The sequence below is a fragment of the Pseudoliparis swirei genome, chromosome 20 (assembly GCF_029220125.1).
Source record: "Pseudoliparis swirei isolate HS2019 ecotype Mariana Trench chromosome 20, NWPU_hadal_v1, whole genome shotgun sequence".
NCBI lineage: Eukaryota > Metazoa > Chordata > Actinopteri > Perciformes > Liparidae > Pseudoliparis > Pseudoliparis swirei.
In genome coordinates this window covers 21010333-21023441 of record NC_079407.1, presented here as the reverse complement: position 1 = coordinate 21023441, position 13109 = coordinate 21010333, and the positions used below count along the sequence as shown (strand labels likewise).

General features: G+C 47.1%; 3 protein-coding genes across 3 annotated transcripts; 2 read left to right on the top strand and 1 right to left on the bottom strand.

The window, feature by feature from the left end:
- The first annotated feature begins 84 nt into the window (after positions 1-84).
- six9 (SIX homeobox 9) lies at positions 85-2346 on the top strand. Its single transcript, XM_056441323.1, has 3 exons — positions 85-480; positions 828-988; positions 2196-2346. Exons 1-3 carry the CDS (start codon positions 85-87, stop codon positions 2344-2346), a joined length of 708 nt encoding a protein of 235 aa, XP_056297298.1.
- Positions 2347-2594: 248 nt separating this feature from the next.
- qpctla (glutaminyl-peptide cyclotransferase-like a) lies at positions 2595-6740 on the bottom strand. Its single transcript, XM_056441043.1, has 7 exons — positions 6060-6740; positions 4882-5028; positions 4508-4801; positions 3969-4130; positions 3580-3679; positions 3375-3491; positions 2595-3273 (listed from the first exon to the last, which is right to left on the bottom strand). The coding sequence occupies exons 1-7, from the start codon at positions 6273-6275 to the stop codon at positions 3128-3130; spliced, it is 1182 nt and encodes a 393-aa protein (XP_056297018.1). The 5' UTR covers positions 6276-6740; the 3' UTR covers positions 2595-3127.
- Positions 6741-8303: 1563 nt separating this feature from the next.
- On the top strand, positions 8304-12407 carry LOC130210557 (ribonucleoside-diphosphate reductase large subunit). The gene is made up of 4 exons (XM_056440977.1): positions 8304-8492; positions 9695-11676; positions 11791-11979; positions 12060-12407. Exons 1-4 carry the CDS (start codon positions 8474-8476, stop codon positions 12249-12251), a joined length of 2382 nt encoding a protein of 793 aa, XP_056296952.1. The 5' UTR covers positions 8304-8473; the 3' UTR covers positions 12252-12407.
- Positions 12408-13109: the final 702 nt, after the last annotated feature.

The window sequence follows — 13109 nt, the reverse complement described above, 5'->3', positions numbered from 1 at the left end:
GGACAGACTTAAGAGCGGTTGTTCGAAGACATCTTGACACTCCCATCTCAGGACTTTGAGGGCAGATTTCCTGTTTCCACGGCAATGCTCTTCACACCAGAGCAGGTGGCTTGTATGTGCGAGGTCCTTCTGCAGAGCGGTTGCATGGATCGCCTTGCTGGCTTCCTCCGCACTCTTCTTCCTCCTTCCGTCTCCTTCTCCTCTCCTTGCCCTGGGGAGCAGGAGAGCGTGCTGAAGGCTAAAGCCGCAGTGGCCTTTCACCAGGGCCACTTCACTGACCTCTACACCCTGCTGGAGGGCTTCCCCTTCTCCCCGCGCAGCCACCCGCTCCTGCAGCAGCTCTGGCTCAGAGCCCACTACAAGGAGGCCGAGAGGCAGAGGGGCCGACCCCTGGGAGCTGTGGGGAAGTATCGCGTGAGGAGGAAGTTTCCTCTACCAGACACCATCTGGGACGGAGAGGAGACCAGCTACTGTTTCAAGGTATATACATATATATATATAACACACTTTTACTTGGATTATATTTTACTGGGGAAAGTTCACTTCAATAACATTTTAAATGCAGGACTATTTTCCCTTCAGCCCCTCATCTGAATACATTTTAACATCTGGGATGGACTGGTGGAAACTGACAGAAGTTAACTCAGTTTAACCTCAAACTACACAAAACAATCCTTATGAATCAATGTTGATTAGCAAAACCTTCAAATAGTTAAGATTAGTTACGTAAAGTTTTTTTTTTAAATATACACTTGTACAGTAATTTACTGTCATATTGATGTGACTTTGTGGTTAGGCCTGATTTTATTTCTTTAATATACCAACAGGAGAAATCCCGGAGTATACTCCGCCAGTGCTACTGCCTCAATCCGTATCCCTCCACACGGGAGAAGCGGGAGCTGGCGGCGGCCACCGGCCTGACGAGCACGCAGGTCAGCAACTGGTTCAAGAACCGCCGGCAGAGGGATCGAACCACCGACGTCCACGGGTCAGTGACGGGGAGATATTGGACTAGTTGAATGCTTCCCTGCGTCAAACAGCAAGTTAATTAAACAAATAAATAAATAAAAGAGGACTTGACTAACAGTATAAAAGCATAGATATTAAGCTCATGGGTAAGTGTCATAGAGAGTGCCACAGGGTGTCATAGAGTGTTATAGAGTTCCACAGGGTGTCATAGAGTGTTATAGAGTGCCACAGGGTGTCATAGAGTGTTATAGAGTTCCACAGGGTGTCATAGAGTGTTATAGAGTTCCACAGGGTGTCATAGAGTGTTATAGAGTGCCACAGGGTGTCATAGAGTGTTATAGAGTTCCACAGGGTGTCATAGAGTGTTATAGAGTGCCACAGGGTGTCATAGAGAGTGTCAGAGTGCTACAGGGTGTCATAAAGGGTGTCATAGAGTGCCACAGGGTTTCATACAGGGTGTCAGAGGGTGCCACAGGGTTTCATAGAGGGTGTCAGAGGGTGCCACAGGGTGTCATGGGTGTCATAGAGTGCCACAGCGTCTCATACAGGGTGTCAGAGGGTGCCACAGGGTTTCATACAGGGTGTCAGAGGGTGCCACAGGGTGTCATATAGGGTGTCAGAGGGTGCCCTACATGCTAGAAAACCTCGGCCTGGATCCGCCACCGTCTCGCGCCATAAACATATCTTTAACTTCATGAATTCACACACACAGACATGTTTTAAATGAATTGTTTCAGAGTTTGTTGAGCGCAGAGTGCGATGACAAAAGATTGAGACCTGAACATCAGATCTGTTTTCTCAGGCGATTTGGAGAAAGATGACTTCTCTTCATTTTCTGGTGATCCAACGGAAATATTAAAACAGCAATAACTGTTTCAATACACTTTAAAGAATTATAATATTTCAAGCACGGAACTCATTGGTCTATTAATGTTGTTTTTCTTGTCATTGTCGTCTTCCGGTTTGAGACTGTGAAAGAATAAATGGTTTGTCTGAATTTTGTTTGAATGCAACATGAACATCTGTAAAGTATTTGCAACAGAACCAACGAGAGGATCTGAAGTCACGTAAAAAACGAATGGAAGTCTTTGTCTACATCGACATAGAACAACAGCGCCATCTGGTGGTCAAATTAAGACATAACGCGTTAACAGTGTAGTGGAAGTCATGATCAGATGCAGTTTTCTAATGCGCGTGCTCTCTTCATTCTGTTTCCTCAAATCAAGCTCTGGAGGAACCTCAGCCGAAGTCCATCCTTCCTCTGACAACGACTTTTCCCCTCCAGGAAGCCCACATCCGCTGTACCACGGCCCTGCCCCTCCCCCCCTCTCTCACCCACCATGTCCTCTTCCTCACATGTGGAGAGGCCTCAATTGAATATACCTTTCAAATGTTTAGTGTGTGACTTTTATTCCTTGATTGTTTCTTTTTGATTAGTATACTATTTTTAAAACAGTTTTCTTAAATGTAAAGTTTATTTTCTGATGTCAAACAAATGTTTGTGACCAAAGCATTACTTTGCAGACATTGTTCTTTAACTTGTCCAAGGGGAGGTGAGTTAGGGACTAAATGTTCCTCCATGGTCTTAAGTGTTTTCGACCCAAAATTGCATCAGATTCCAAACAGAATTTCAATACAACTTTATTGCAGACTTTTCAGTACACCTTTTATATGGTGTAAATAAAAATGTGTTGTCTTTGAACTCAAATAACTTCATTACACTGGCACAAAATGTGAAGTATAGCCATAGAATATAGCTGGAATTAATAACAGCAGCTTGTAAGGCCAAGAGGATCCTCCGTCAAGTGAAGGCAACTCCTTATTCACAGACATGAATGAGTGTTTACAGCAGAGAGCTCAACTCTGAGATTAGTGCATCTCAATCGTATTAATGGGGGAAATTCATAAGAATGATTTTTGCTTAATTTTTCACAGGAATGAAGCAAAACAAATACAAAATAGTGCCTTTAAATTCACAGACTCAACTCTCCAAACAGAACAGTTTAGTTTATTTTACCAAGTTCTCCATTTGTGTCATAAGGTCTAATTCATGCTGCTCATTTACAATTATGTGTCCTCATTGTGACAAAAAGCATTAGCACCCCAGGAGGGGGTTAAAATGTGAGCAACGTCAGCCCAATGTGTCCGTGTGTTGTATTCAGAAGCCCAGATATTCTGCCAGAAACACAGCCAGGATCTTGGTCAGGTTCACCACGGTGGGACGATGCATGTTCTCCTCCGTGTCGTCCAGTGTGTGCCAGAACTGTGGGAAGGGAGTGGCGATGACGTGTAGCACAGGGACACCTGTGTGTGAGGGAGGAGGGAGCAAAGGAGGCGACAATGATGACCGGCAGCATGTCAGCATTACGTCATGCATCTCCTAAGTGTCTGTGTATCACACACACCTCTGTGAAGGAAGGGGATGTGGTCGTCCAGCACAGGTCCGAGGTACACATCCTTCCTGAAATACGTCTGCTCTGAGGGGTGAGACGTCAAGAGGCCCTGCCGATGGAGTTTCTTCTCTGAGAGCGAGGAGGGTGAAGGCACAGCGTTAGGGCGCACAAACGGAGATGGGATGTTATTCGTGAAAACGTGACAGCCGGCGCTTACCTGCAGCGATCAGACGGTCGAACCAGCGCGCCGTGTTATCGAAGTGATTAACGATCAGTGGATCAGGACCGCCGAGCAGGTCGAGCAGCACGAAAAGGTCCTGGAGAGAAAGTGCAAAGTCATCCATACATGTTGCCGAGAGGTAACGCTTCACATGATCGGAGAGGTGACATTAGGGATCCTAAATAGATTCAAATTACTCACTAATTAAATTAAATTCCTATATAGGGTCTATCCATACAGAAATAACCCACCTATAGTCTATTGTTAAGTTTCAAATGGGATAGGTCGGAGCAATCTGCTAAATTCAGCCCACTCATACATAATTTAGAGTGTCTCTGGATCAGGATGTGAGGATGACCATGAACAACACGCATTTGTCTCCTCACCACAGCCTGAAGCATGGTGGTGTGTGTGGCGCCTGCAGGATGAGGCGTGTTGGTCATCCGCTCAGCCAGGTGACGGGAGCCGTACAGCGAGTCTGCGTCGGTCCACTGTTCAAACGACTCCTCCCCATCGAAAAACACCAGCTGGAGAGACACTGGGACTTTCTAAAAAGGAGGAAATGGGATGAAATAAATTCACATTTATTTCACAAGCAGCAGCATCTGAGGGACGTTTCTCTTTCGGCTGTGATGTATTTTTAAAGTAACTAAATCAACCACAGCCTCAGGAGGGACGCTGCTATTTACAGATGACTGCAAAGAAAACAAGGAGTCAGCATTTCTTATCCTGTACTGCAGCCACAGAGCCGGCGGGACACAATGAGTCAGAAGAAGAAAAGAAGAGCGGCTGCTCGTCTCAGCATCATCTTAGGAAAGATCACAGGAAATAGGAAACTACTGACATGACTCAATCTCTTCAGTGCCACCACTTCAAAACACCAGGACACCGACACACATGTTCCGAAACACAGCTGAGCACCGACCTGCTGTTTGTATGAGAGGAGCTGGGCATCCAGAGAGGTGACCAGCTCCAGAATCATAGCACATGGCACTGCCGAGTCACTGGCCCCCAGAAACACCTTCTCCGGGGCCCGGGGGTCTAGAGGCAGGACCTTCGAGTCGTAGTGGCAGGCCAGGAGCAGCCTGCGCGGGGCCGAAGGATCCAGAGTGGCAACGATGTTGGTAAAGGTGACCTGGCCCCGAGGGGTTGAAGACTGGAAGGAGTCCAAGTCCACCGTCCAGCCGGCGGACAGCGAAGACAGCGTGGAGGTGATGTGCTGAAGAAGGGCAGAGCGGGTGGATTAAAGACGAGTGAGGGGAATGTGTGAAGAGGAGGAAACTATCAATAGGGCCACACCTGCTGGACCGCCAGGCTGCCTTGTGTCCCTGGGAGCCTCTCAATCAAGATGGGCCTCAGGTGGGTCTCCCACAGGCGGCTGCCATCCACCTGAGAGGCCAGACGGCGGATTTGAGCCGGCGAACACTTGCTGGCTTTGTGGGACAACTGGATGGACGGGAGAGAAGATTAATGGCTCAGAAGCGAATGAGGGACGATGACAAGCAAACAAAAAGTGAGGCAGCAGAGTGAGACGACAGCAGAACAAATAGTCAGAATCTGAACTCTCTCCAGGTTCTGTAGTCCAGGTCTGACAGATGACACCTATTAGTTGTCTTCTAATTCTCATTTAGCATTGAGTGTAAAAAAAGGAGAGAAAATTTTTTAAGTACATCACAATTTAGTGTTCAAGGCAATTGTATCCGGCTGAAGGGCAGAACTAATTTGACACTGGACGGTTGTTTCAAACTCACCAGCTGAAATGGGGAAAGTAGATTTGTTCTCTCCTTAAATCTGAGTGTAACATTTACAGTTGGACGTCAATACTTATTTCTAAACTAATTGTGGTTCAAAATGCATCGAACACAAAGTGTGATGTCGACACTTAAAACCTCGTCCTGTATCCGGCAGTAAAACCTTTTTTTACATTAAAAAAAAAACCAACAACAACAATATTATCATATTCATACGTCAATGAGGGAGAACAGATTTTAATACTTTGTTGTCAATATGTCTGGAGGGGATCGATGAGTTGATTTCGTTTCTTTCCATCGTCTAATAATGAATGAATCGACTAGTTTTACCAGTAGACACGTGATCAGCTCTCGTTAAGTTGCTGTGTGAATATTCACAGGTGGACTCCGAGGCTCGGCTGTGTCCCACTGACACGTCTCATATCGGGTTACTGTCTCACGCGCGCACGCACGCGCGCGCACACGCGCACGCACACGCGCACACACCAACACAATCTGGTTCTGACTGATATATTTTAGGGATAGTGAACACACTGGTAACGTTGTGTGTGTGTGTGTGTGTGTGTGTGTGTGTGTGTGTGTGTGTGTGTGTGTGTGTGTGTGTGTGTGTGTGTGTGTGTGTGTGTGTGTGTGTGTGTGTGTGTGTGTGTGTGTGTGTGTGTGTGTGTGTGTGTGTGTGTGTGTGTGTGTGTGTGTGTGTGTGTGTGTGTGTGTCATGACTCTTACCCTGTCTTTGGTCAGATCTGCGGTCGGCTCGCGGCTCGCGGGTCCGTTGCCGGTGTCGTTTGACAGGGAGACTCCCAGCACCGCCGCGAACACCAGGACCCCGACGAGGCACAGCAGCAGCACCCGGGCCCGGGGCATCCGCACCCGGTCACATCCGACGAGAGAGCCATCGAGGTTCTGCTGCAGAGGCTTGTACCTCCGACTGGACCTGGACATGACGGGGAGACAGCGACGAAGAGGAGGGCGTCCCAACGGCGACGTGTCCTAACCGACGTGTGGAGCCCGCAGGAGGGAGAAGCACACAGGAAGTCGGAGCTGCAGGGCTGGAGCTGCTCGAGCCGTCAGAGCCGTGGTACATGCGCCTGGCTCAGTGGAGCGAGGCGTCCTCTACGCGCGGTCCGTCGTGTGCGGTCCCGATCTTCAATGTGACTCCAGCAGTCCAGCTCTTTGACGGCATTGTTTATTTAGTTTTCGAGGATAAAGTATAACAATTTAATTGTGATTAGCATTTGTTGTTTAGCGACAGCGGATTTAAATTCATTTCCATCCACTCGCAGCTGCTCATGAGGAAAGATACAATAAATAGATCGTGTCATGTGAGCAAAGTTGTCATAACTATTCTGTATAGTAGTCTATTTAAATGTACCAATGTAATGTGTCTTCTCATTACGGGACATCTTGGGAGTCGCTGGTCTTCTTCTTCTTCTTGGTATTTAACGGCGGTTGGCATCCCTACATTTGGTGCATTACCGCCACCCTCTGCTCTGGAGTATTAATCAGACAGTAGGCTCTCTTTACCCCAACAAATGCAAAAATAAAACTAGAATGGGCACTCGGTAGAGCGCATACCTTCGCATATCACAAGATTGGGCATTGAATAATGAACATTTTGGCATTAGTTGCATGCCAATTGGACAAAAATGTATCGTGCTATGGTCAAAAAAAGATGTTGACCTTCCCATGACCTTGACCTTGACCTTTTACCCGATTGATCCCAAAATCTAATCAAATGGTCCCCGGATAATAACCAATCATCCCACCAAATGTCATGTGATTCAAGAAGATTTTGACCTGTTCATGACCTTTGACCCGATCATCCCAAAATCGAATCAACTGGTCCCTGGATAATAACCAATCATCCCACCAAATTTCATGCGATTCGGTTCAATACTTTTTGAGTTCTGCGAATAACACGCATATAAATAAATAAATAAATAAATAAATACACGGCGATCAAAACATAATCTTCCGCATTTTCAATGCGAAGGTAATAAATAAATAAAGGGAGTCTGTGGTCGGTTGACGTGCCCTCTTTTAGGTTTCTATTGTGGTTGTCAAACAGAGTTGTGGTGCCATATCGCCACCTACTGGTCGGACGAAGAACTGCATGTGTTGACATTTAAGTACTGCACTTCAAATTTGAGGTATTTGTATTTCTTTCCTCGAGACGTTTTATTTAATGCTTCATTATCCTTCAACTCTACTTAATTTCAGTGGCAAATATTCACTTTGACTAAACAAAATCAGATTTTGAATTATATAATTAAATGTAGTATATTAAAAGGGGTCTCAGATCAGATCACTGTAGTACAAATATTACGATAATTTCCCCGGTGTAAACAAAAAGAAGAGCTCTCATTTCTATTTTACATTCAGTGTCCAACTAATCTATCACATAGGCCTACCTATTGTTCACCCCATCTTCACCTGTCAATATGGTAACTATCAGAACAGAATTGATTAGTCACCCAATCATTTACAAAACTTCTCCTCAACGTCTAAATCGTCGAATATTCCCTACGTGTCTACCCAAATCATTGCACCATCAATTTCCTTTCATCTGTCCAGCCGGTTGTCCTTGTCCCCAGCTGTTATTTTATTATCTGTTAAAATACATTAAATAGATTAAAAACACATCAACTTCCTGGTTTATGCCAATACATATTTTTGTTCCCTGGCATTAATGTGTATTAGATTGAATGAATCTATTGCCTGGGTGAGTAAGTACATAGTGAGGATACATTTTTGTGTGCTCTTTCATAAATGAGCTGGAATCAAGTCAGGACACAACAAAACACTTTACGTGACCTATTTATTTATCCCGCCAGATTTTCGTCCGGGAAAATTGGACGGAAGAGGAAGCCAACATTTAACACGCTGTGATTGGTCCTCAGATATAAACTCCCGCCTTCTCTTGCTGGTGATTGGTCGACACGCCCGTCAATCTCTGCATGCAGCGGTGACGTCTTCCGTACAAATACAACGTTAGCGGGATTTCCAGCAGTTGTCCCCGGTTCCTCCTGGACGGATTTCTCGCGTCTCTCCGCACGTTTCGACACCGCGCAGAAGATAAAGTCGTCGCCGGTCAGCTGCTGTTTGTTCTCTGGACGTTAACATCGTCACACTTTGCCAACATGCACGTGCTCAAGCGAGGTGAGACGTTTTCTGCCGTCATGGCCTCAGTTAGCTCCAGTGCTATAATGTCAATAATGTTATTTATTATTCAACTTCAGCGACTTGTGTGACTGGTTATTGGATGTAACGCTTAACACCGTGCTTCAGCGGGTCAGCTAACGTTAACTAGTAGTCATCAGTTAGTTAAGCTAGTGGGCACCTGGTTGCAGCCGTGCTGTCAGTTAGTTATGGAGTTAACTAATGCAGCGTCTTCGTCGTGTAAAATTCCGTTTTATTACCAGCTGGCTAAACAATCTGACTCACTAGAAATGACATTTCCGTTACTTCAGGCTGAAGGTGTGCGTTAAGTCTTTTCCTGGTTGGCGCCAAAATGTTAAGTTAACGTCGTTCAGGCCTGAATGAGGACCTCGAGTCTGGTTGCAACAGTTAGTGACTTATAAGGAGTAGGACCGATGATGATGACTGACGGAAGTAATTGAAGACTAGAATAATGCACTGTATTGTTAGTTAACGTGACTGGTCTAAAGTACAGCTTCGTGGTACTTGTACATTGATTATTTACATTTCATGCTATTTACTACATTGGAGGTAAATGCTGAACGTCCTCTTAATGTATTTGATAATTTTAGTCACTTTTAATGGAACCATTAATGCATCACTAATATTAGATTTACATATGATTCTAAAACTCTTTTTACATCATAAGGACTCTAATTTATACTTTTAAAGTACTAAAAGTTAATCTAATTCATGTACTTTAATTTCATCTCTTTATTACAGTACAATTACCTAAAACAAATTATTTTATAAATTATATAGTCACACTAATAATTGAAAAAAATACGTATTCCTCAATTGATTAATAGTTAAATACCCAGCAGGATCACTGTATTAAGACAATGTAGTGTAACTATATTGTTAAATGTAATCTTCAGTTTAAAAGAATCAATCTGCTTTAATACTGCTTCAAAATAATCTGTGTGGTAACAAAGTTAATTGTTTTTTGTTAAACAACTTTGACCAAAAGATCTTCACTAATTAAATATCCAGTTTGAGGTTGGCAGCCCAGGACCTGACTGGATTGATCTGACTGATGCTGAAGCAGCTAATAGTTTAACTTTCTCCTGTTAATTAATTGTATAATTATTCTGACTTTCAATTTCAGACCGTTATGAATGTGAATAACTGAAGTGTTCCCCCCCCCTTTTTTTTTTTCTCAGATGGCCGCCAAGAGCGTGTCATGTTCGATAAGATCACCTCTCGTATCCAGAAGCTGTGCTACGGACTTAACTCTGACTTCGTGGATCCGGCCCAGATTACGATGAAGGTGATCCAGGGCCTGTATAGTGGCGTCACCACCGTGGAGCTGGACACGCTGGCCGCCGAGATCACCGCCACGCTCACCACTAAACACCCCGACTACGCCATCCTCGCCGCGCGGATCGCCGTCTCCAACCTACACAAGGAGACGAAGAAGGTGTTCAGCGACGTGATGGAGGACCTGTATAACTACGTCAACCCCTTAAATAGACGCCACTCTCCCATGATCTCCAAGCAGACGCTCAACCTCGTTCTGGAGAACAAGGACCGCCTCAACTCGGCCATCATCTTCGACAGAGACTTCTCCTACAACTTCTTTGGCTTCAAGACCCTGGAGCGGTCCTACCTGTTGAAGATCAACGGCAAAGTGGCCGAGCGGCCGCAGCACATGCTCATGAGGGTGTCCGTCGGGATCCACGAAACGGACATCGACGCGGCCATCGAGACCTACAACCTGCTGTCGGAGAAGTGGTTCACCCACGCCTCTCCGACGCTCTTCAACGCGGGGACGAACCGGCCCCAGCTGTCCAGCTGCTTCCTGCTCGCCATGAAAGACGACAGCATCGAAGGCATCTACGACACCTTGAAGCAATGCGCCCTCATCTCCAAGTCGGCCGGAGGCATCGGTGTGGCCGTCAGCTGCATCAGGTCAACGGGGAGCTACATCGCCGGCACCAACGGCAACTCCAACGGGCTGGTCCCCATGCTGAGGGTTTACAACAACACGGCGCGTTACGTGGACCAGGGCGGCAACAAGAGGCCCGGGGCCTTCGCCATGTACTTGGAGCCCTGGCACTATGACGTGTTTGACTTCCTGGAGCTGAAGAAGAACACGGGGAAGGAGGAGCAGAGAGCCAGAGACCTTTTCTACGGCATGTGGATCCCTGACCTGTTCATGAAGCGAGTGGAGAGCAACCAAGACTGGTCTCTGATGTGCCCCAACGAGTGCCCCGGGCTGGACGAGTGCTGGGGGGAGGAGTTTGACAAGCTCTACACCTCCTACGAGAAGGACGGGAGGTTCAAGCGCGTGGTGAAGGCGCAGCAGGTGTGGCACGCCATCATCGAGTCCCAGACAGAAACCGGCACCCCGTACATGCTGTACAAAGACGCCTGCAACCGCAAGAGCAACCACCAGAATCTGGGCACCATCAAGTCCAGCAACCTGTGCACAGAGATCATCGAGTACACCAGCCACGACGAGGTGGCCGTCTGCAATCTGGCCTCGATCGCGCTCAACATGTACGTCACCCCCGAGCAGACGTTTGACTTTCAGAAACTGGCGTCCGTGACCAAAGTCATCGTCAAGAACTTGAACAAGATCATCGAGATCAACTACTACCCGGTGCCCGAGGCCGAGAAGTCCAACAAGCGCCACAGGCCGATCGGCATCGGCGTCCAGGGTTTGGCGGACGCCTTCATCCTCATGCGTTACCCGTTCGAAAGCCCCGAAGCGCAGCTGCTGAACGTCCAGATCTTTGAGACCATCTACCACGCCGCCCTGGAGGCGAGCTGCGCGCTGGCCGAAGAGCTCGGCCCCTACGAGACGTACGCCGGCTGCCCCGTCAGCAAGGGCGTCCTGCAGTACGACATGTGGGAGACGACGCCCACCGACCTGTGGGACTGGGAGGCGCTGAAGGAGAAGATCGCCGCCCACGGCGTGAGGAACAGTCTGCTGCTGGCCCCGATGCCCACGGCCTCCACCGCCCAGATCCTGGGCAACAACGAGTCCATCGAGCCCTACACCAGCAACATCTACACCCGCAGGGTCCTCTCCGGAGAGTTTCAGATCGTCAATCCTCACCTGCTCAAAGACTTGACGGAGAAAGGACTGTGGAGCGAGAAGATGAAGAACCAGCTGATCGGCCACAACGGGTCCATTCAGGTGAGCCTCCTTTCCATGGCCAGCGTTTGTGTTCCGCTTTAAGAATGTTGCAAACAGTTAAACGGGTGATTGGTTCAGCTCTGGTGTTGTAACTCAAATGATTTGTTTCAACAGGAGATCAATGAGATCCCAGAAGATCTGAAGCAGCTCTATAAAACCGTTTGGGAAATCTCCCAGAAGACCATACTCAAGATGGCCGCCGACCGCGGCGCCTTCATCGACCAGAGCCAGTCGCTGAACATCCACATCGCGGAGCCCAACTACGGCAAACTCACCAGTATGCACTTCTACGGCTGGAAACAAGTAAGCGATGCCTGCCGATCAGAGAACTTGATGCGGCGAATGCAGCAGCGTGGGTCACTCACCTGTTCCTCTCACCTCAGGGTCTGAAGACGGGGATGTACTACCTGAGGACCAAGCCTGCCGCCAACCCCATCCAGTTCACCCTGAACAAGGAGCAGCTGAAGGAGACGCAGGAGGCGGCCCAGGCCACACAGGAGACCAAAGAGCGGAACATTGCTGCCATGGCGTGTTCTCTGGAGAACCGGGACGACTGCCTCATGTGTGGATCGTAGACGCGTCTCCTGCTGAAGCCTTCAGGGCGCTGTGTCATGGCGCCTGTGTGTCTCTTTATTCAAGTGTTCTGCTTATGTCAAATATATGGCATGAAGTGCCTAAAATGTATTTGTTCAGATATAAAATAACTTTGTAATAAAAATAATTAAACTTTACCTGCAATTTCTATTTGTGATTTGGAGCCGCAGAGACTGTCATTGGAGCTGAAGATTTGGTATCACGTGCTGTAGTCCCAGGTTTGATTCCCCAACTCTTCCGGTCTTTCCATTGTCGAAGGCATACAATGCCCAGAAGGATATCTTTAAAATGAGTTAAAACATGTTAAAATAGTTGCATAGTTAACGGTTCAGTGAGTTCTGCTAAAGCGATCTGTTACTCTGGCCGGCTCTGGACACCCGTAGGCGCCGTCATAGGTACGTCTTCGTTTATGAGGTGATCCGTGGTCAGCTCCTAGACGGTCTTCATCGGGCAGAAGTGTCGTAGGACTCTGCGTTCTCAGAACTTTCTGATGCTCACTGACCCAAATAACAAAGGAAAAGGGCTTTTGTGCTCTGCCCTCATCCTGGAATGTTAAAACTCAAACTGCTACCACTTACTGCTTTTAAAGATAAGATGGAAATGCTTCCCAAAATTGTTTTAACTTTTAGTTTCTTCTAACTCTTATGTTGCTGCCTGTCTGGACCAGATCACCCCCCCCTCAACGATTTTTAATCTCTGGGATTCACTAAAAGGTGTACAATAAAAATAACCGAGCTTAAAGAAAGTATACACCTTTATTGATCTGTGGGGAGATTCTTCTGCCTTGGACCCATCCTTAGTTGAGCAGTGAAGCGCTGCATGGTCTCATTATCCCATTC

Coding starts and splice junctions, on each gene's coding strand:
- six9 (XM_056441323.1), top strand. CDS start 85: ATGCTCTTCACACCAGAGCAGGTGGCTTGTATGTGCGAGGTCCTTCTG. Junction 481..827: donor AGACCAGCTACTGTTTCAAG/GTATATACATAT, acceptor ATATACCAACAG/GAGAAATCCCGGAGTATACT. Junction 989..2,195: donor CGAACCACCGACGTCCACGG/GTCAGTGACGGG, acceptor CCTCAAATCAAG/CTCTGGAGGAACCTCAGCCG.
- qpctla (XM_056441043.1), bottom strand. CDS start 6,275: ATGTCCAGGTCCAGTCGGAGGTACAAGCCTCTGCAGCAGAACCTCGAT. Junction 5,029..6,059: donor CAGATCTGACCAAAGACAGG/GTAAGAGTCATG, acceptor CCGTCCATCCAG/TTGTCCCACAAAGCCAGCAA. Junction 4,802..4,881: donor GCAGCCTGGCGGTCCAGCAG/GTGTGGCCCTAT, acceptor GCCCTTCTTCAG/CACATCACCTCCACGCTGTC.
- LOC130210557 (XM_056440977.1), top strand. Junction 11,677..11,790: donor GCCACAACGGGTCCATTCAG/GTGAGCCTCCTT, acceptor TTGTTTCAACAG/GAGATCAATGAGATCCCAGA. Junction 11,980..12,059: donor ACTTCTACGGCTGGAAACAA/GTAAGCGATGCC, acceptor CTCTCACCTCAG/GGTCTGAAGACGGGGATGTA.